The sequence below is a fragment of the Crocodylus porosus genome, unplaced genomic scaffold (genome assembly GCF_001723895.1).
Source record: "Crocodylus porosus isolate Cpor-Errol unplaced genomic scaffold, CroPor_comp1, whole genome shotgun sequence".
In the NCBI taxonomy this organism is placed as follows: Eukaryota; Metazoa; Chordata; order Crocodylia; family Crocodylidae; genus Crocodylus; species Crocodylus porosus.
Genome location: NW_017728918.1, coordinates 55,461,293 through 55,476,026, shown reverse-complemented (window position 1 = coordinate 55,476,026; position 14,734 = coordinate 55,461,293). Strand labels below are relative to the sequence as shown.

At 40.1% G+C, this 14,734-nt stretch overlaps 1 protein-coding gene across 1 annotated transcript in view; it reads left to right on the top strand.

Annotated features, from left to right (window-relative positions):
* Nucleotides 1-14,734, top strand: part of COL9A1 (collagen type IX alpha 1 chain) — an 89,777-nt gene that overhangs the window by 27,400 nt on the left and 47,643 nt on the right. Inside the window, exons 7-15 of the mRNA XM_019538155.1 lie at nucleotides 81-138; nucleotides 5,068-5,121; nucleotides 6,785-6,820; nucleotides 8,614-8,637; nucleotides 8,887-8,940; nucleotides 9,687-9,740; nucleotides 12,890-12,922; nucleotides 13,024-13,080; nucleotides 13,707-13,760. Coding sequence (XP_019393700.1) covers nucleotides 81-138; nucleotides 5,068-5,121; nucleotides 6,785-6,820; nucleotides 8,614-8,637; nucleotides 8,887-8,940; nucleotides 9,687-9,740; nucleotides 12,890-12,922; nucleotides 13,024-13,080; nucleotides 13,707-13,760 — 424 coding nt within the window. The remainder of the gene's footprint in view (nucleotides 1-80; nucleotides 139-5,067; nucleotides 5,122-6,784; nucleotides 6,821-8,613; nucleotides 8,638-8,886; nucleotides 8,941-9,686; nucleotides 9,741-12,889; nucleotides 12,923-13,023; nucleotides 13,081-13,706; nucleotides 13,761-14,734) is intronic.

Here is a 14,734-nt window from a genome sequence, read left to right as displayed (position 1 = left end):
CCCGCAGGCGTGTGCGGGAGCAGGGACCAGGCTGCTCCGTCTTGCTGATTCGCCTGGGGAAGGGCCGGTGGCTTTCCAAGCGACATGTATGTGGAGCAGCACCGACCGCTGGAAGCTGCTTTGATCCAGAGGATACAAGTGACTGGTGAAGGAAGAAAGCAGCATGCTGTAAACTTGGGATCCAACTCAGACAAGCAGTGGGATGTGTAGGGGGTGCATGTGCACCCCCTGAGAGCACTGGTGCACCCCTGGCAGCCAGCGTCCCCCGTTTAGGCAGGGCAGGTGGGAGCACTGGTGCCTCCCCCAAAGGGGTCGGTGGGGGAGTGGGGGCACCAGGAGAAATGCTGCTGGCCCTTCCCAGCATGGCCCTGGTCCTTCCAGGAAGGCTGCTGGCACTTCTGGGTTGACACAATTGGCTGTGCGGGACCTCCCCCGCCCAGTCACTGAGTGATTGCCGAGGGGACAAGTGCCCCCCTGACTCAGGAAGCACCAGGCACCCATGCAGACGAGGCATGGATCTGTGAAACTTGTAAAAAAAACTGTCCCTCTGGGAATTGGCCTTGTCAGCTGCAAGTGGTTCATCAGACCTTGTGCACATATACCATGATCTAGAGCAGGGGTTTTCAACCTTTTTGGGTCAGTGTACCCAAGGCAGCCGGTTGAGAGGGAAAGAGTCCCCTGGTGGCCAGTCGACAAGCTGGGGAGGAGGGTCCGTCTTGGAAGTTGGGCGAGCGTGTCAGTGGCACAGCGGGACAGCAGCGGCAGAAGTACCCCCTGAGGCCATGCCAAGTACTCCCAGGGGTACGTGTACTCCCAGTTGAAAACCCCTGATCTAGAGCAGTGGTGTACCTTTTCTGTACTGGGAGTAATTTGTAAACTTTGATGGCCAGGCCCAACCCAGTGCCGCCAGGCCCCAGCCCCCAGTGTGTGGGGCAGGGGATGGGTGTTCTACAACTCTTTCATATATTCTTGTGACTCACTTTTGGGTCATGACCCATGGTTTGAGAAATGCTGATCTAGAAGATGGATGGTTGCTTACCTATATACATACACATACATGTATATGATATGTAATACATAGATGCACACACGCACATATAGCTTTTTAAAACCATTGGTCCCTTCCTCAAGTGAATCAGTGAGGAAGGAACAGCACTTATTTCCAGGAAGCACTTGTAAGCACATAAATCTTTTACACATGTGGTAGGGCAAATACACAGCCCTTCATAGTCTGACATAGCCCTGCGTATGACATCACTAAGTGACACTAAGACTTGTGTGAATATATATATGTGTGTATACATATGTGCATGTGTGTATTTACACACATACACAAATATATCTAGGTATGTATATATCTATAGCTATATTCTGTTTATAGGCATATAGCTATAGATAGCTTTTAAAAACCATTGGTCCCTTCCGCAGTTTAAATAGTATAAAAAGGGTAATATTACTTGTTTCTGTGAAGCACTTAAAAGCATAACTCTCTCAAACATGTGACACAGAAAATACACACTCACTTGCGTATAATTTTTAGACATCCAGATCATTAAAGACTCTTCCAAATGCAACAACAGCTCATCCCATTCTTCTGTTTATATCCTTTTTGATACTACTCCATGGTGGACACTTTTTTCTACTTGTTTTAGTTGGCTTTATTTCTTCATATGGCCTTTTTTTGTATTTTCCATACTGCTTTTCAGTTAAGATTTTCTGCTTTCCTGGTCTGCTTCATTAGTTCTTGTCTGTATATTCTTGCTATGAGGTCAATATCAACTGCAAGATTTGGAGAGCTAAAGATATTTCAGTAAAATAAAAATCAGTCTATATAAGGCACCTGATATGTCAGTTGTATGGGATGGGTTGTAATGCTGGAGTATGAGGAAAGCCAATGAAAAAAAATTAAGTGTCAAAGAGAGTTAGTTGAGGGAAATATTAAGAATTTAAAAACTGCAAAAAATAAAATCAAGAGAATAAATAGGTTAGGAAAGAATGCTGTTGCAGAAGGTTGAGGAAGGATGGCTGTGATCATTTGGATGTGTCAAAATGGACTTAGGACATGCAAGCTGAGTACAAGGAATGAAAAACTGGAAAACTGAGGATTTATTGAATAGATATGGTGAAGACTGTCATAAAGCAAAAAGGTTTAAAGTTGGATGAAGCCATGAACTTGGTGCAAGACACAAAGCAGTGGAAAGGCTTAATTTGATCTCATTGTCACTGCATGAGTACTTTTATTATTTGCTTATATATAAACATATGCACACACAATATAACTGTTTTGGGGCAATCAAAATATTATTTGAAAACATAAATCTGTTTAAAGACCCAGGCAGATGATTGTTTCTTTATCTGTATTACTTAATATATTAGAATAGATTTATATAATATAAACATTTTTCCCAATTGGATTTTTTTTATTTGATAGCAATGATGACCTTGTAAAGGGAGGGGAGTCATATTTACATTTCAAGTGAGGCTGTGAACTGGGATCAAGTGAATGATTATGCCTGATTGAACTGGAACATAAGGGTGAACTTTAACAGTGCATCCAAGAGAAATGAGATCTTAAGAGAAACTGTAACTTCAATGTCCGTTATTTTGAAACAAGGACATCAATCCATCCCCAGTGGTTGTTACTTCCTTTATGACTTAGTTTTTCCATGGGAAAAGAACCTCCTAGGACCAAAAGAACAACAATTCAAGAGAATAGGAAAAGTAACATTAATCTCTTGAAAAAAATATACTGGCAGTGGAAACATTATTTATACATTTGGGGAAACTTTTCATTGTTGATCTTCGGAGGTCAGTATTTATAAACTGCTTCTTTTTGCATACTGGTACTTGCATCTCGTGCCAGGGTCTAAGTGTACTGAGAATTAGTTTGTATAATTGGCAGAAGGATAATTTATCATATAAAAACAAGAAAAAAACTAAGACCCAACATAGCAATTTAAGGAGTAGAGATACTCTACATGAATAACGAAGGTACTAAAATTTATTTGAAATTGTAAGATGGTGCTATAAGTTGGTTTTTTGTTTGTTTGTTTTGCAGAGGTCTTATCCAAAGGTGAATTAAATACTTCTGTTGAAAATTTTAAGATTCCAAAATTATAGGGAGCTGATCCTGTAAAGATCTTGTTAATTTCAGTTTTCCAGATTGATTCCATTCCAGAATAATGAATGCAGTATCAGCAAATCAGCACAGCAGATCACAAGAGGCAAAGATCAACCATTTGAAAATCTTTTTCTCCTTTTCTGCCAAACTCAGTTTTTGTTTCCTTTGCAAGAATACATGACAACATAGTCACTGAATGCACAACATTTTCTTGAACACTGCTGTTTTGCTTTCGGAGCTTGTGTTGCATGTACCCTGGTCTTAGGGCATGAGTGAAAATGGAACCAATAATAAGACACCATGACATTCAAATATAGTGAAGACTAATTATGCTTCCATTGTGCATCCATCTGGCATGGGATTCAAACTATCATGTGTCTGTACTTGCATTTCAGAGTGTCTTCTCCCATTCCTTAATTCCTGGGTCAGTTCTGCCTTTTTAATCTTGTTCCTTACAAATTGTTCCACTGTCAGTTTTAATAAAATGAACCAGAATACAGTGATTATAATGATGATATAAGCTGCAGGAAATCAAACTAACAGGAAAAATTTCTGGGTCACACACTGAATTACTGGAAATTCATGAAAAAGGGGAAATATTGGACAAATATAAAAGTAAGGTTTTTGTAGTAGATCTCTTGAATATTTTAAGCCACATGTTGATAAGACATTGAAAACTAAAAGGAAGACAAATGAACCCTCGTTTAATTCCCGGTTGTAATGCCATAATTATTGCTCTCAGACAGGTAGTATGGTTTAAGGGCCAAATTCTGGTCAAACCTGTCAGCTAGATGGAGCTATCATTCAGGGATTTCTCAGCACAGAAGCTGTGTGACTATCATATTTATGTTGAGGCAGCCACATAGGTTCAACACCAAGCCCAATGAGTCTCTTTTTCTCAGATACTGAATTTATGGCCCAGTCGTTTCTGACACCACTGTGGTCACTGGAAGCTGGAAATAACACAGAGGAGGCCAGTTTTATGGCTGCATGACAGGAACCTTGAATGGACTGGTGTGGGATAACCTGAGCAAAATTTTATTGACCAAAATATTCCTGTCCTTTCTTAATGCATTCTGGAGTAGTGAGGGAAGAGAACCTGTCTTTGTGATGGGTCAGCCTAATCCCTCGCTGACATGTAGCTGTGCCACTTAGCTGTGTTAGTGTAGGCCATGGCCCCAGATGACTCTAACTCATAAGGGAAATTTTTAAAGCTATAAACAGTACTCTTTTTTGGATACTTGTTGGTAGCTCTTATTTGGCATTTGTGACTTCTGTATATGCATTACATCCAGCATATGGCCTTATATAAGCTTAGGAGTGTGTTTGTATGTATGTATGTATCTAGCAGAAGAACAGAATCTAGCTGCATACATTTAATGAGATAAACATGTTTTTTTAAGGGATGACTGTTTAATTGAATGCTAATTTCTATGTTCCTAATGAACTGATTACAGCGGAGAGAGGTCAGGAACAGGTCATCAGTCTTATCTGATTATGAAACATTCAGGTAGGCTTCTGGGATAGTCTGGAAATTTGCTCCAGTATTCTAGGTACAAATGTTTAGGGTGGAAAATATTGCAACTTGTTATTTTTAACATAAACCACAGAAAATCATAAGTCTAACAGTTTGAAATGACTGTGATTTAGAGGAATTTGACTAATTTAATATCACCTTTTTATTAATATGGAATTTAAGTAAGAAGTTGTTGAATGCAGCATACCACAATTGCTAGTACTGATAACCACAAACTAACACTTTTGAACTTTGACAACATTTGAATATTGAATAGAATTGTGAAAAACTCTATCCCTTTATCTAATTAGATATTTGCTCTCTAAGTTCCCTGCAACGTTTGCCAACTATTTTGTGTGATAGTTTCTTGTTTTGTTTTAACAAAAAACATATTAGCATTATATAAACATATTACACCTAACTTCTTAAGGGACTAACAGGACCTGATGGATCATTTGGCCCATCTGGTCGAAAAGGACAAAAGGTAAGATTAAGGCTACTTGTTCAATTTTGTAATATTTTTTTCACATGCAAATGTGATCATTTTAATGAAGCTAATGAAATTCTTTCTCCTTCCTTAAATTTAGCAATGTTAAATGGAATGGATCCTGATTCTGCTAGTCCAGCAGTGGGCAAAATACAGCCCACAAGCAGGATCCAGCCTGCCAAGGGATTTTATCTAGCTACCTAGCCTGGTCATGATCCATTGGGTTCGCCCTGTGCCACTGGGCTGGGCTGCTCCACAAATGCGCTATACAGTGTGCCTGTGTTTGGGCAAGGGCAGCTGAGGTTGGGTCACAGGTTTGCACTCTGCCCCTCTCCCAGGTTGGACCAGTCATGATCTGTCATGTGGGGAGTGGATCACAGCTCTACCTCGGCCCTGTGCTGTCACCTGCCTGTGATCCTGGCTCCAGCCCTGCCATCCATCCTGCTTCTGGATGCCATACCCTGCTTGCCTGCGGCCCCATCCTATCCTATCTCCTGGCTGACCTTGCCCAGCCTGCAGGAGTCCTGTGCTGGTCCAGTAATCTACCATGTAGGGAGTTTTGGTGACCAGTTGAGGGCCAGAGCCAGGGATGGGGGTGGGGTGTTGACCCGGCGGCAGGGAGAGGGGTACTTACCCAGGCCACAACTCACCAAACCCTGTTAAGTGGCCCTCCAATCCAAATAATTGCCCACTCCTATGCTAGGCCCTCCTTATGAAGTACTGAAGCCTTTCAGTTCCAACTGACTTTACTAGGAGTTTCATAGATTTCATAGACATTAAGGCTGGAAGGGACCTCGGAAGATCATCGAGTCCAGCCCCCCGCCCAGAGGGCAGGAAGTCAGCTGGGGTCATAGGATCCCAGCCAGATAAGTGTCCAATTTGTTCTTGAAGGTGTTCAATGTAGGTGCTTGAACTACCTCTGATGGCAGGCTGTTCCAGACCTTGGGGGCTCGGACAGTAAAGAAATTCTTTTATGTCCAGACTGAGACGGTCTTGTAGTAGTTTATGACCGTTCGACCTCGTCATCCTTTGGGGCACTCTGGTGAGCAAATGTTCCCCCAGATACTGGTGGTCATGTTGAGCATTTCTAATAGGGTATTCTTTATCTTGCATGATTAGACTTTATAATACTGGGACAATTACAGCTGGAAAATCTGTGTTAATCTGTAATCCACATGTAGAACATGTATCATAGGAAGGCAGAGTAAACAACATGTTCATTTTTTCCCCAGAAAATAAGACCAATATTTATTTACAGCCTTTTCTTACACTAAACATTGCATTCCTTTATCTTAATCAATAGTAGCTAAATAGTGAAACAGACTGCCTAGAGAAGTCCAGTAATGGAGATTCCACAACATTTTTAGAGGCAGGTTAGACAAATACTTGCTAGGTGTTAAACAGGCATGCCTTTCCCCTGAGGAGAGGATTGGACTAGCTAAACTTCCAAGGTCCCTTCCAGAGGCCTGTTTTCTTATGATTGTATAATTTTAAAAGGACAGCTCAAGGAAGTGTTAATCAAAGTGAGGAAGGATTGCAGACTATGCCTTTTTGCTGGTGGCTGCCCAGAGTGAAGGATTGTATCTTCTTGTATGTTGTGTACAACAGTAAGCATGATAATTGAGCTTGACACTCTAATAATGCCAGTGTTACTTTTTAGGGTGAACCTGGATTACCTGGAGCTCGTGGGCTTCCAGTAAGTGACATATTTATTATTGTCTGAAAAATTAGAACACTGTATTCATATTAAATATATGCCATTCATCCCAGTTTCACACTTAGTTTACATATGGGAATTTATCTGGTCCTTTTAGATGAAGGACCATTCTGGGAAAACAGCTTCCGACAATGTATCGCTGTTTCTCTGGTGGTGTCCAGCAGAAGCACAGTTTCACTGGCCTGCCTGACAGTTACAACACAATACTCAAGGGGCACTTTGAAAATCATTCTTAAGTAATGGGCACAAGTTCTTCTTCACCTGAAATTTTTCCCCGCAGTTACAACTGGGTAAATAACATATAGTGGGTACCTTTCAGACATTTTCTTTTATCACTAGGCATTGTATTAGAGGTATGACCAGTATTGTAACACTAGGAAATACTATTAGTTCCTAGCAATAAAATGATTAAAAGGAAAATTTTAAAGGGAATTCACAGAGCCTTCAGGAAAGCAGTTACTTTTCTTCTGAAGAGAGGCTGCATTATGATAACAGATCCCTCCTGCAGATAAATGCTGTCAGCATGTGACTGTAGAAATGTGTATATGAAGAAGTGGGATTTTTTTATTGACTGGAAAGTAATAAGGTTTTCCTTGAATATAGTATTATGGTATGGCTATATTAGAGGTCTGAATTGCAACATGCAAGAGTTATCTAACAGCTGAGGGAAAGATACATGAAATCGTGTAGACAAGAAAGAAAGGTTACTTATTGCTTTGTATTAGAAGGGTAAAATGTAACTGAATTGCATGATTGATATAATTGAAATTCTTCCTTTATTCTTCAAATTCTTCTAACGCTACCCTTGAAGAGAAATCTGTGTGCAATGTTCTGTGGTTTGCAAGCACTGTCCCACCCAGGTGATTTAACAGTGTCCTTTTTTTCCCCAGTGTTTGGGGGTAGTTGTGGCTCCCAACTGCTGGAATGCCGCTGTGGGAGGAGCAGGAGGTAGCAAATTTTGGGCTTTCCCTGTTTACCCTTCCACCTCAATATTCTTTCCCCCCCCCGCTCTCTCTGTGAGACAGGATACTGTCATACCCATGGTATGACCCAGTCTCTGACAGTTCTTACATTCTTGTCTTGCAATGACTTAAGCATGCATGAAGCTTTACGTGTTGGCAGTTTCATTGATTTGAATGGCACATGCTTAAGTATTTGCAGAATTTGGATTCAAACGTATTAGGGGAAATATCTTATACCAAGATGGAAGAATAATATTTGTTTCTTGGGCATCTCTCCTTAAAATTATGAAGCCCAAATCTAATGACAATGTAAACAGGAACAGCTTATCCTGCTCATCTGGAAGCATGGATTACTGGTTTTAGAAGGCTTTTTTCTTCTTTGTTTCTCTCCTTTGTTTTCAGTGACTGTTCATTTACATGTTCTTGATGTAGCGTCAGGGTATAGCTTTTGTTATGGGTTTCAGCGCTTGATAAATAGTTAAGCCTAAAAGAATTAATACTTTTAACCCTTTGAAACTTAGTTTATTGTGTGTCTATAAATTCGTGGTGCTGCATGTTAGTTTTGTCAATCAACAGAATTATTTCCATTGCTTTCTGAAATCAGGTATTGCATAACAAACTCTATATTTGATAATCAGTGAAAATTATCAAAATATTGATCATATTAGTGTCAAGCTACTAATGCTTTGCTATTCAGTTGTTGAAGGAATTACTGTGATTTTGTGTTTGATCATGCAAAATGTTCCTACCTTTGCCATCCAATCAGATTAACTGTCAGAAAACGTCTCAGCAAATTTTCTTTTTTTACAGGGTAAGGGAATTCTTGGATCAGCTGTAAGTATCATGTTTCACAGCCCATATGCTGATTATTTTAGTTTTGATATTCTTTATTAATATGCACCATTTTGAATTAACATTTTAGACCTCTTGGTGTATCCAGGGCAACTATACATGTGTGTTTCTATTGAAATATATATTTTTTTGCTGTTCTGTTTGGCAAAAATATTTCTCTTATGTGATTGGATATTTTCCATACACATTATTGGAAATAATTTATAAATGTCTTTTATTTGGTTGTTATAGGGTCCCCCTGGTGCAGCAGGACTTCCTGGTGAAGTTGGCCGCGTTGGTCCACCTGTAAGTACCAGACTGTTTGCCAGAAATGTGCATTTATTTCTACTTTATTTCCCAGAACTACTTCTAGCCAGCAAACAGGGGTTAACAACACTGTACCAGCAGCTAAAAACATGTGTTGTTTTCCCTGCGTACAAAAAACAAACAGCCAACCTCCCCCACAAAAACCAACCAAACACTGTAGGAAAGGATTCCTAGATTTGTAAAAAAGGCTGCTAAAATTTAGGAAATGACAACATTAAGACTATCTGTAGAACTGTAACTTTGCACTGTTGTGTGCATTATATCTTTTACAGTATTTTACTACAAGAGTCATAAATTATTTTTTCAAAGGACTTCTATCTGTCTCATATCACTAAATAGAACTGTTGCTAAACATTTCTTAAGATTAGCATTTGGGTTATTCAAAGAGATTCTTAATGTATGATATCGTTATTCATTGAGTATAGGATTTTTTGTAGTGTTTATCCTCATAGCCAAATACTTAAGTCGTATGCTTGAAAAGTACTTCCTGCTCCTAGGAGAAATTTGAAGGCATAAGATACAAATGAGCACAACCTCTCTCCTTCATAATTAAGGGTATTTCTCACTATGAAAGTTGAATTCCTGAATTTGAGCATTCCTGTTTTCAGACCAGCTACTTTGCCTTTCCTTTTAGTTGCCTTACTCTTAGTTACTGCTTGCCTGAATATGCAGCTGCTATCTAAGTCATTACTGTGGACTGATGAAACTTATCCTAAATTATTAAGGGTGATCCTGGGAAGAGAGGACTACCAGGCCTACCAGGACCACCAGGCCAAAGGGTGAGTGATTATATTTAACGTATGTTATTGTTTGGAGAAGTGTTGCTGTTCTTGTGTGGGCAAACCCCCATACAGTCAAGGAAATGACAAGGAATATCAGCAGGGCAGGATTAAAACATAGGTACTGTCAGCCCATGTCTAGAGCTCCAGATCCTAGACTTACACAATAACTCTGATTTTACTTTTAATACAAAAGTAAATTTCTAGCTCTTCTGATTGCAAAGAGAAATTTTAAAATGTGAACGTAAGTATAACAGCCACAGTCCTATCTTCCTGTGTCTGTAGACAGCCTAAAACAATAGGTTTCAGAGGTATGAGCTGCCTTACCCTATCATCTCTCCTCATTTGTCCCTATAGTACCATAAAAGATACCGCTATTGAGTGAGTCAAACATTTCAGAGCAGTGCCTCTGGTTCTCCTCTGTGGGCTTTTTTTGAACAAGGATATTTATTTTTCAGGTTGTTTGCATTCTTGGTATTCACAAATTGTGAAAATTAGAACTGAAAGTCACTGGAAGACCCTGAATGTCAGGCAGAAAGCAGGGTAGATTTGTACAGACCAACTAAATTATAGATGTATAAGCTTACAGACCAACTAAATTATAGATGTATAAGCTTCCATAGGCAGCGGCTTACTTTATCAGGTGCTATAAAGGGGCTGCAGGAAGCTGAACTTCTGAATAGAAAGTAGTGATTAAAATACAAAGGGTAGGGAAGTGGGAGGAAAAAAGGAAAGGGAGCTGCTGGGAGAGGCAAGGTTCATACGAGAGAGAAAAACAAAGCAGTTAGCCCAGTGAAGGACATAGGGGTTGTAAAAGCTGATTTAGATAATGGGATAAGAACCTGTAGTCTTGTGTTAGACCATACTCAACACAATCCAGTCTATGGATAATTTCATATTCTGCCGTTTTCCTGTTGAGGTTTGTTTTAAAGTTTTGTTTTCTCTGAACAGCTGCTCTGAGGTTAGTGATGGGATGTGTCCAGGGATGTTCTGCCAGAGCCTTGTCTGTCTGTCTGGAATTGATGTTGAATCGGTGTTCATTCATTCTTACATGTAGGGATTGCCCTGTCTGTCCAATGCAGACAGCAGAGGGGTATTGGAAACAGGTGATGGTGTATATGATACTGGTTGCATTGCAAGTGAATAAACCTCTGATGTATAATTCATGTTAGTTGGTCCAGTGATGATGTGGTCTGTTTTGATGAGGGAGCTCAGCTGGCATCTGGGTCTGGAGAAAAGTCTGGTGCTTGGGAGGTATAGGAGGTATGTAGTCTGTTGCTTGAAAATGTGAATGATACAATGGAGAAAAATAACTAGGAGATAAATACAGAGGGGGAATCTATACCAGGTTTTGAGGTTTCTTCTTTATTTTCAGTGGTAGTTCAATGCCTTTTTGAATCCTGAAGTTCACTGACCTCATTCCAATTGGGCCATTATATGCCCTTGTATTCCAGCAGCCTTCTCCAAATTTCAGCCTTAGGGATTTAAACTAGGGGTGGGCAAAATGGCAGATCTGGCCAGTGTCCAGGCTCCATTTCCCAGCACCCCATGCCCATGTCATTGAGCCAGTTTCAATGGAGATCCTGGGGGGGTGGGGCTGTGACTGCGCGGGGCCAGGGTTTCCAAGGAGACTGACCCAAGCACCACTGCCAGGGCGTACTGCTGGGCCAGGAGCTGCTCTGGGGCTGAGGCCAGGATTTTGTGGTGGTGTCAGTGTGGTCCGGAGCTGGGGCAAAGCCGCGATCCACTGCCTGCACACCCTGGATAGGAGCATGCAGGCAGCAGATCGTGGCTGTACCACAGCTCCAGACCATGCTGTCATCACTGCAGAATCCTGGCCTCAGCCCAGGACTGGCTCGCCACCCTGCCGTGCGCCCTGCCAGTGGTGCTTGGATGGGTCTGCTTGGAAATCCTGCGCTGTCACAACCCTGCCCCTCTGGGGCTCTCCATGGAAACCAGCAGCAGGGGCTGCTGGGAAATGGAGCCTGCCATGGGCTGAAATTGGCCCGTGGGACAGACTGCCCACCCCTGATTTAAATTATTCCCTGAAGAGGCCCTCTTATGGTTTCCTTATGCTTCCTTAGTCCAACAGAAGGCATTTCTCCTTATAAGAAACTGCCAGCCCTTCCCATGAACTGATTCCATCCACACAGGAGTTTTTTCCTAATATGCTCCAGTCCTCCCTTCCAGGTTCCATGAAGTTCATTTCATTTCCTAAAAACTTTCCTTTCACTGCTGAGTCCATTCCTATTTGTACAGATCTCTAATTTCTTCATTACAGTTGGTTAACAGACTCCTGAATTGTCTATACATTCTTCTGGTGTGAAAAGGATTTTTGTCTCTAGGGCATGGCTGTTCAACTTCAAGGTGGCTGGGGCACCCAGACCTGGAGCCATAGAGGAGACCGGGTTGAAGCCCAGGAGCTGCATACAGCCTACAGGGCACCAGTTGGACAGCCCTGCTCCAGAGCACTGAGCTGCCATAAATTGAGAAAAAAGTTTTCTATACTAAGGAGATTTTATTTTGCTCAATTTCAAATTAACAAGGTTTCAACATGAGAAAGCACTTTAATTTTCATTATGTTTATCCAAACAATGTCTTTAAGAATCTCAAATCTGAAAGCAATTTTTGGTAAATTACAATTTAGATACACGTCTCCTGAGAATATCATATAACAACTTGTTAATGTTGCACTGCACAGCCAAATGGGATATGTATACATAAGATGGCCCGCATAAGAAAATGAGAGGCAGCTATGGTTATTTTAAAGAAAACAAAATGGCCTGTGTTTAGGATGTACTGATTTCATATGCAACTTTTATTCAGAATTTATATGAAAACTTTTATTTTATTTTACATCTAATTATAGAAATATAACTTTAGATATGTAAAAGAAATCTGCATGAGCTTCTAAAATAAAAAAGGTTATTTTGCTTGTAGAAAAGCAAATCTAAGATGGAGTATAGTTTTTTTCAGGTGTATCCAAAATTCTGCTGTTTGTGGCACTGTGTGTATTAAAGGTCCTTTGCATTGATTGCATTTCCAAAGATAAAATCCATAACTTCTGCTTTCCTCCACCATAGTATCCAATATATCAGGAATGTTTTTAACTCCTTTTTATTAACTTTCAAACATTTCATCTAATTTAGGGAACAATTGGGCTACATGATGGAGATCCACTGGTAAGACATTTACTTATCTTTTTGGAAAAGATTGTCTTAAACAATAATAAACCTTTAAAATTTCTCATGAACATTAACTTAGTGTGTGGACTCTTTTTCAGTGTCCCAATGCTTGTCCACCTGGTCGTCCAGGACATGCTGGCCTGTCAGGAATGAAGGTAAGCAAATGAGCTGGATTTAATTAGATGTGTTACCATTATAAATACAGGCTAGCCCCTTGAATTACTACTGTGGGAAGCGGCCTGATAATATGGTGGTTTGATATTAGTTTCAATGAAGATTGTATTTGGTACTGTTGTATTGAGCATTGTGCTATTTCAACTTCAACTGCCAAAAAGAGCCATCACTATTTAAATATCTCATTGCTGCATTTATAACTTAAAATTTTCAGACATGCAAATTATTCCCAGTTTTTAGTCTTCTGGTTTTTTTTTCCTATGAAAACTAATGTGCCAAATTGAAATAATACCATCTTGTCTTTTGCTAATTCTGATTTCTTTTATGTTGTGTTCTTTTCATAAGATGTCCAGGGATAGTGGCTCTATGAGGGAATTATTAGCTGAATGTTGGAAATGCTCTTTTGCTAGATATGGGCATGTGTTTTTCTGAAGGTGGTAAAATGGCTATCAAAGCATGTATCAGTGATCAGGCAGATGAAGAGGGTTGTTGTCAAGAGGTAATTATAGAGGGAACACCCAAATAGCTCTTGGCAGTCTGTGTTGGAAGACCCTGTATCTCAAATTGCCAATAAATAGTATTCATTTATTTTTTTAATGTATCTTAGGGTCATAAAGGTGCAAAAGGAGAGCCTGGTGAACCAGGAAGACAGGGTCATAAGGTAAGGAAATGTTTTAGTGGGAGAAGTGATATGGAAAGGAAGTGATTGGTAGCAAAATAATAATGGCTTAGCCACTTCTTCAAAAAGCATTATCAAAATTAATGTTTGTCCTGCCACAGTGCTGCAGAGAAAGTGACTTGCTGCACTGTACTTGACCCAGCATCATCATCTGCTAATTTGTTCGTTTCTTTTCTGCATTTATGATTGACTTGGCAATTCCCTTCTCACTTTTCATTTTGTCCTTTTACTTGTTATTGAACTAATTCAAGAATACCAAAAGGATTCATTAGTTTAAAAATATTAAGATATAAGTCTAAAGAAATTCTGTAGGCGATCAAGGAATACCTATGATAGCAGAAGTGAGTGAGGAGAGAAGAGAGATAACTAGGTGTAGGTAGAATAAGAAAGGGAAAACGCAATAGATATAAAGGAAATGGGCAAGGACCAAATCTGTTTTGCAGTTCAACTACGTTACCATCCAAAACTGTGGGTTATTTAGAATGACAGCTTTTCAGACACTGGTTTCTGTAGGGAAATGTAGGGAATCTCCCACGGCCTTTCTTGATGCTGTAACTCATCCACAGAGGATTTGTCTTTCCAGGAGAAATGAACTAGAGCCTTTCAAAAGATAAATGAACTTAAAAAGTAGGGACAAAAAGTTGTGCACTAAAACCCTTTCCTTACATGGACTGAGGAAAATATTAATTTGTTGGAATTAGTTCCTCCTTTTTTTGAACGAATGAGATATAAGAATCACTGAACCCTTGTTATACCCCCAGAATGGTTCTTTTACAAATCAGCCTGGCACTGGGAGTTATAGTTCCACTCTCTAACAGCATGAGGAAGGTAATTGCCTGATCAAATATGGGTTTACTAAAATGTACTATCTGTTAAATAATAACTCTGAAGGATCATGTTGAATTGCAATGCAGAGCTACCAACTGCAGAACTGATTTTCAGACTCTGACCTTAAC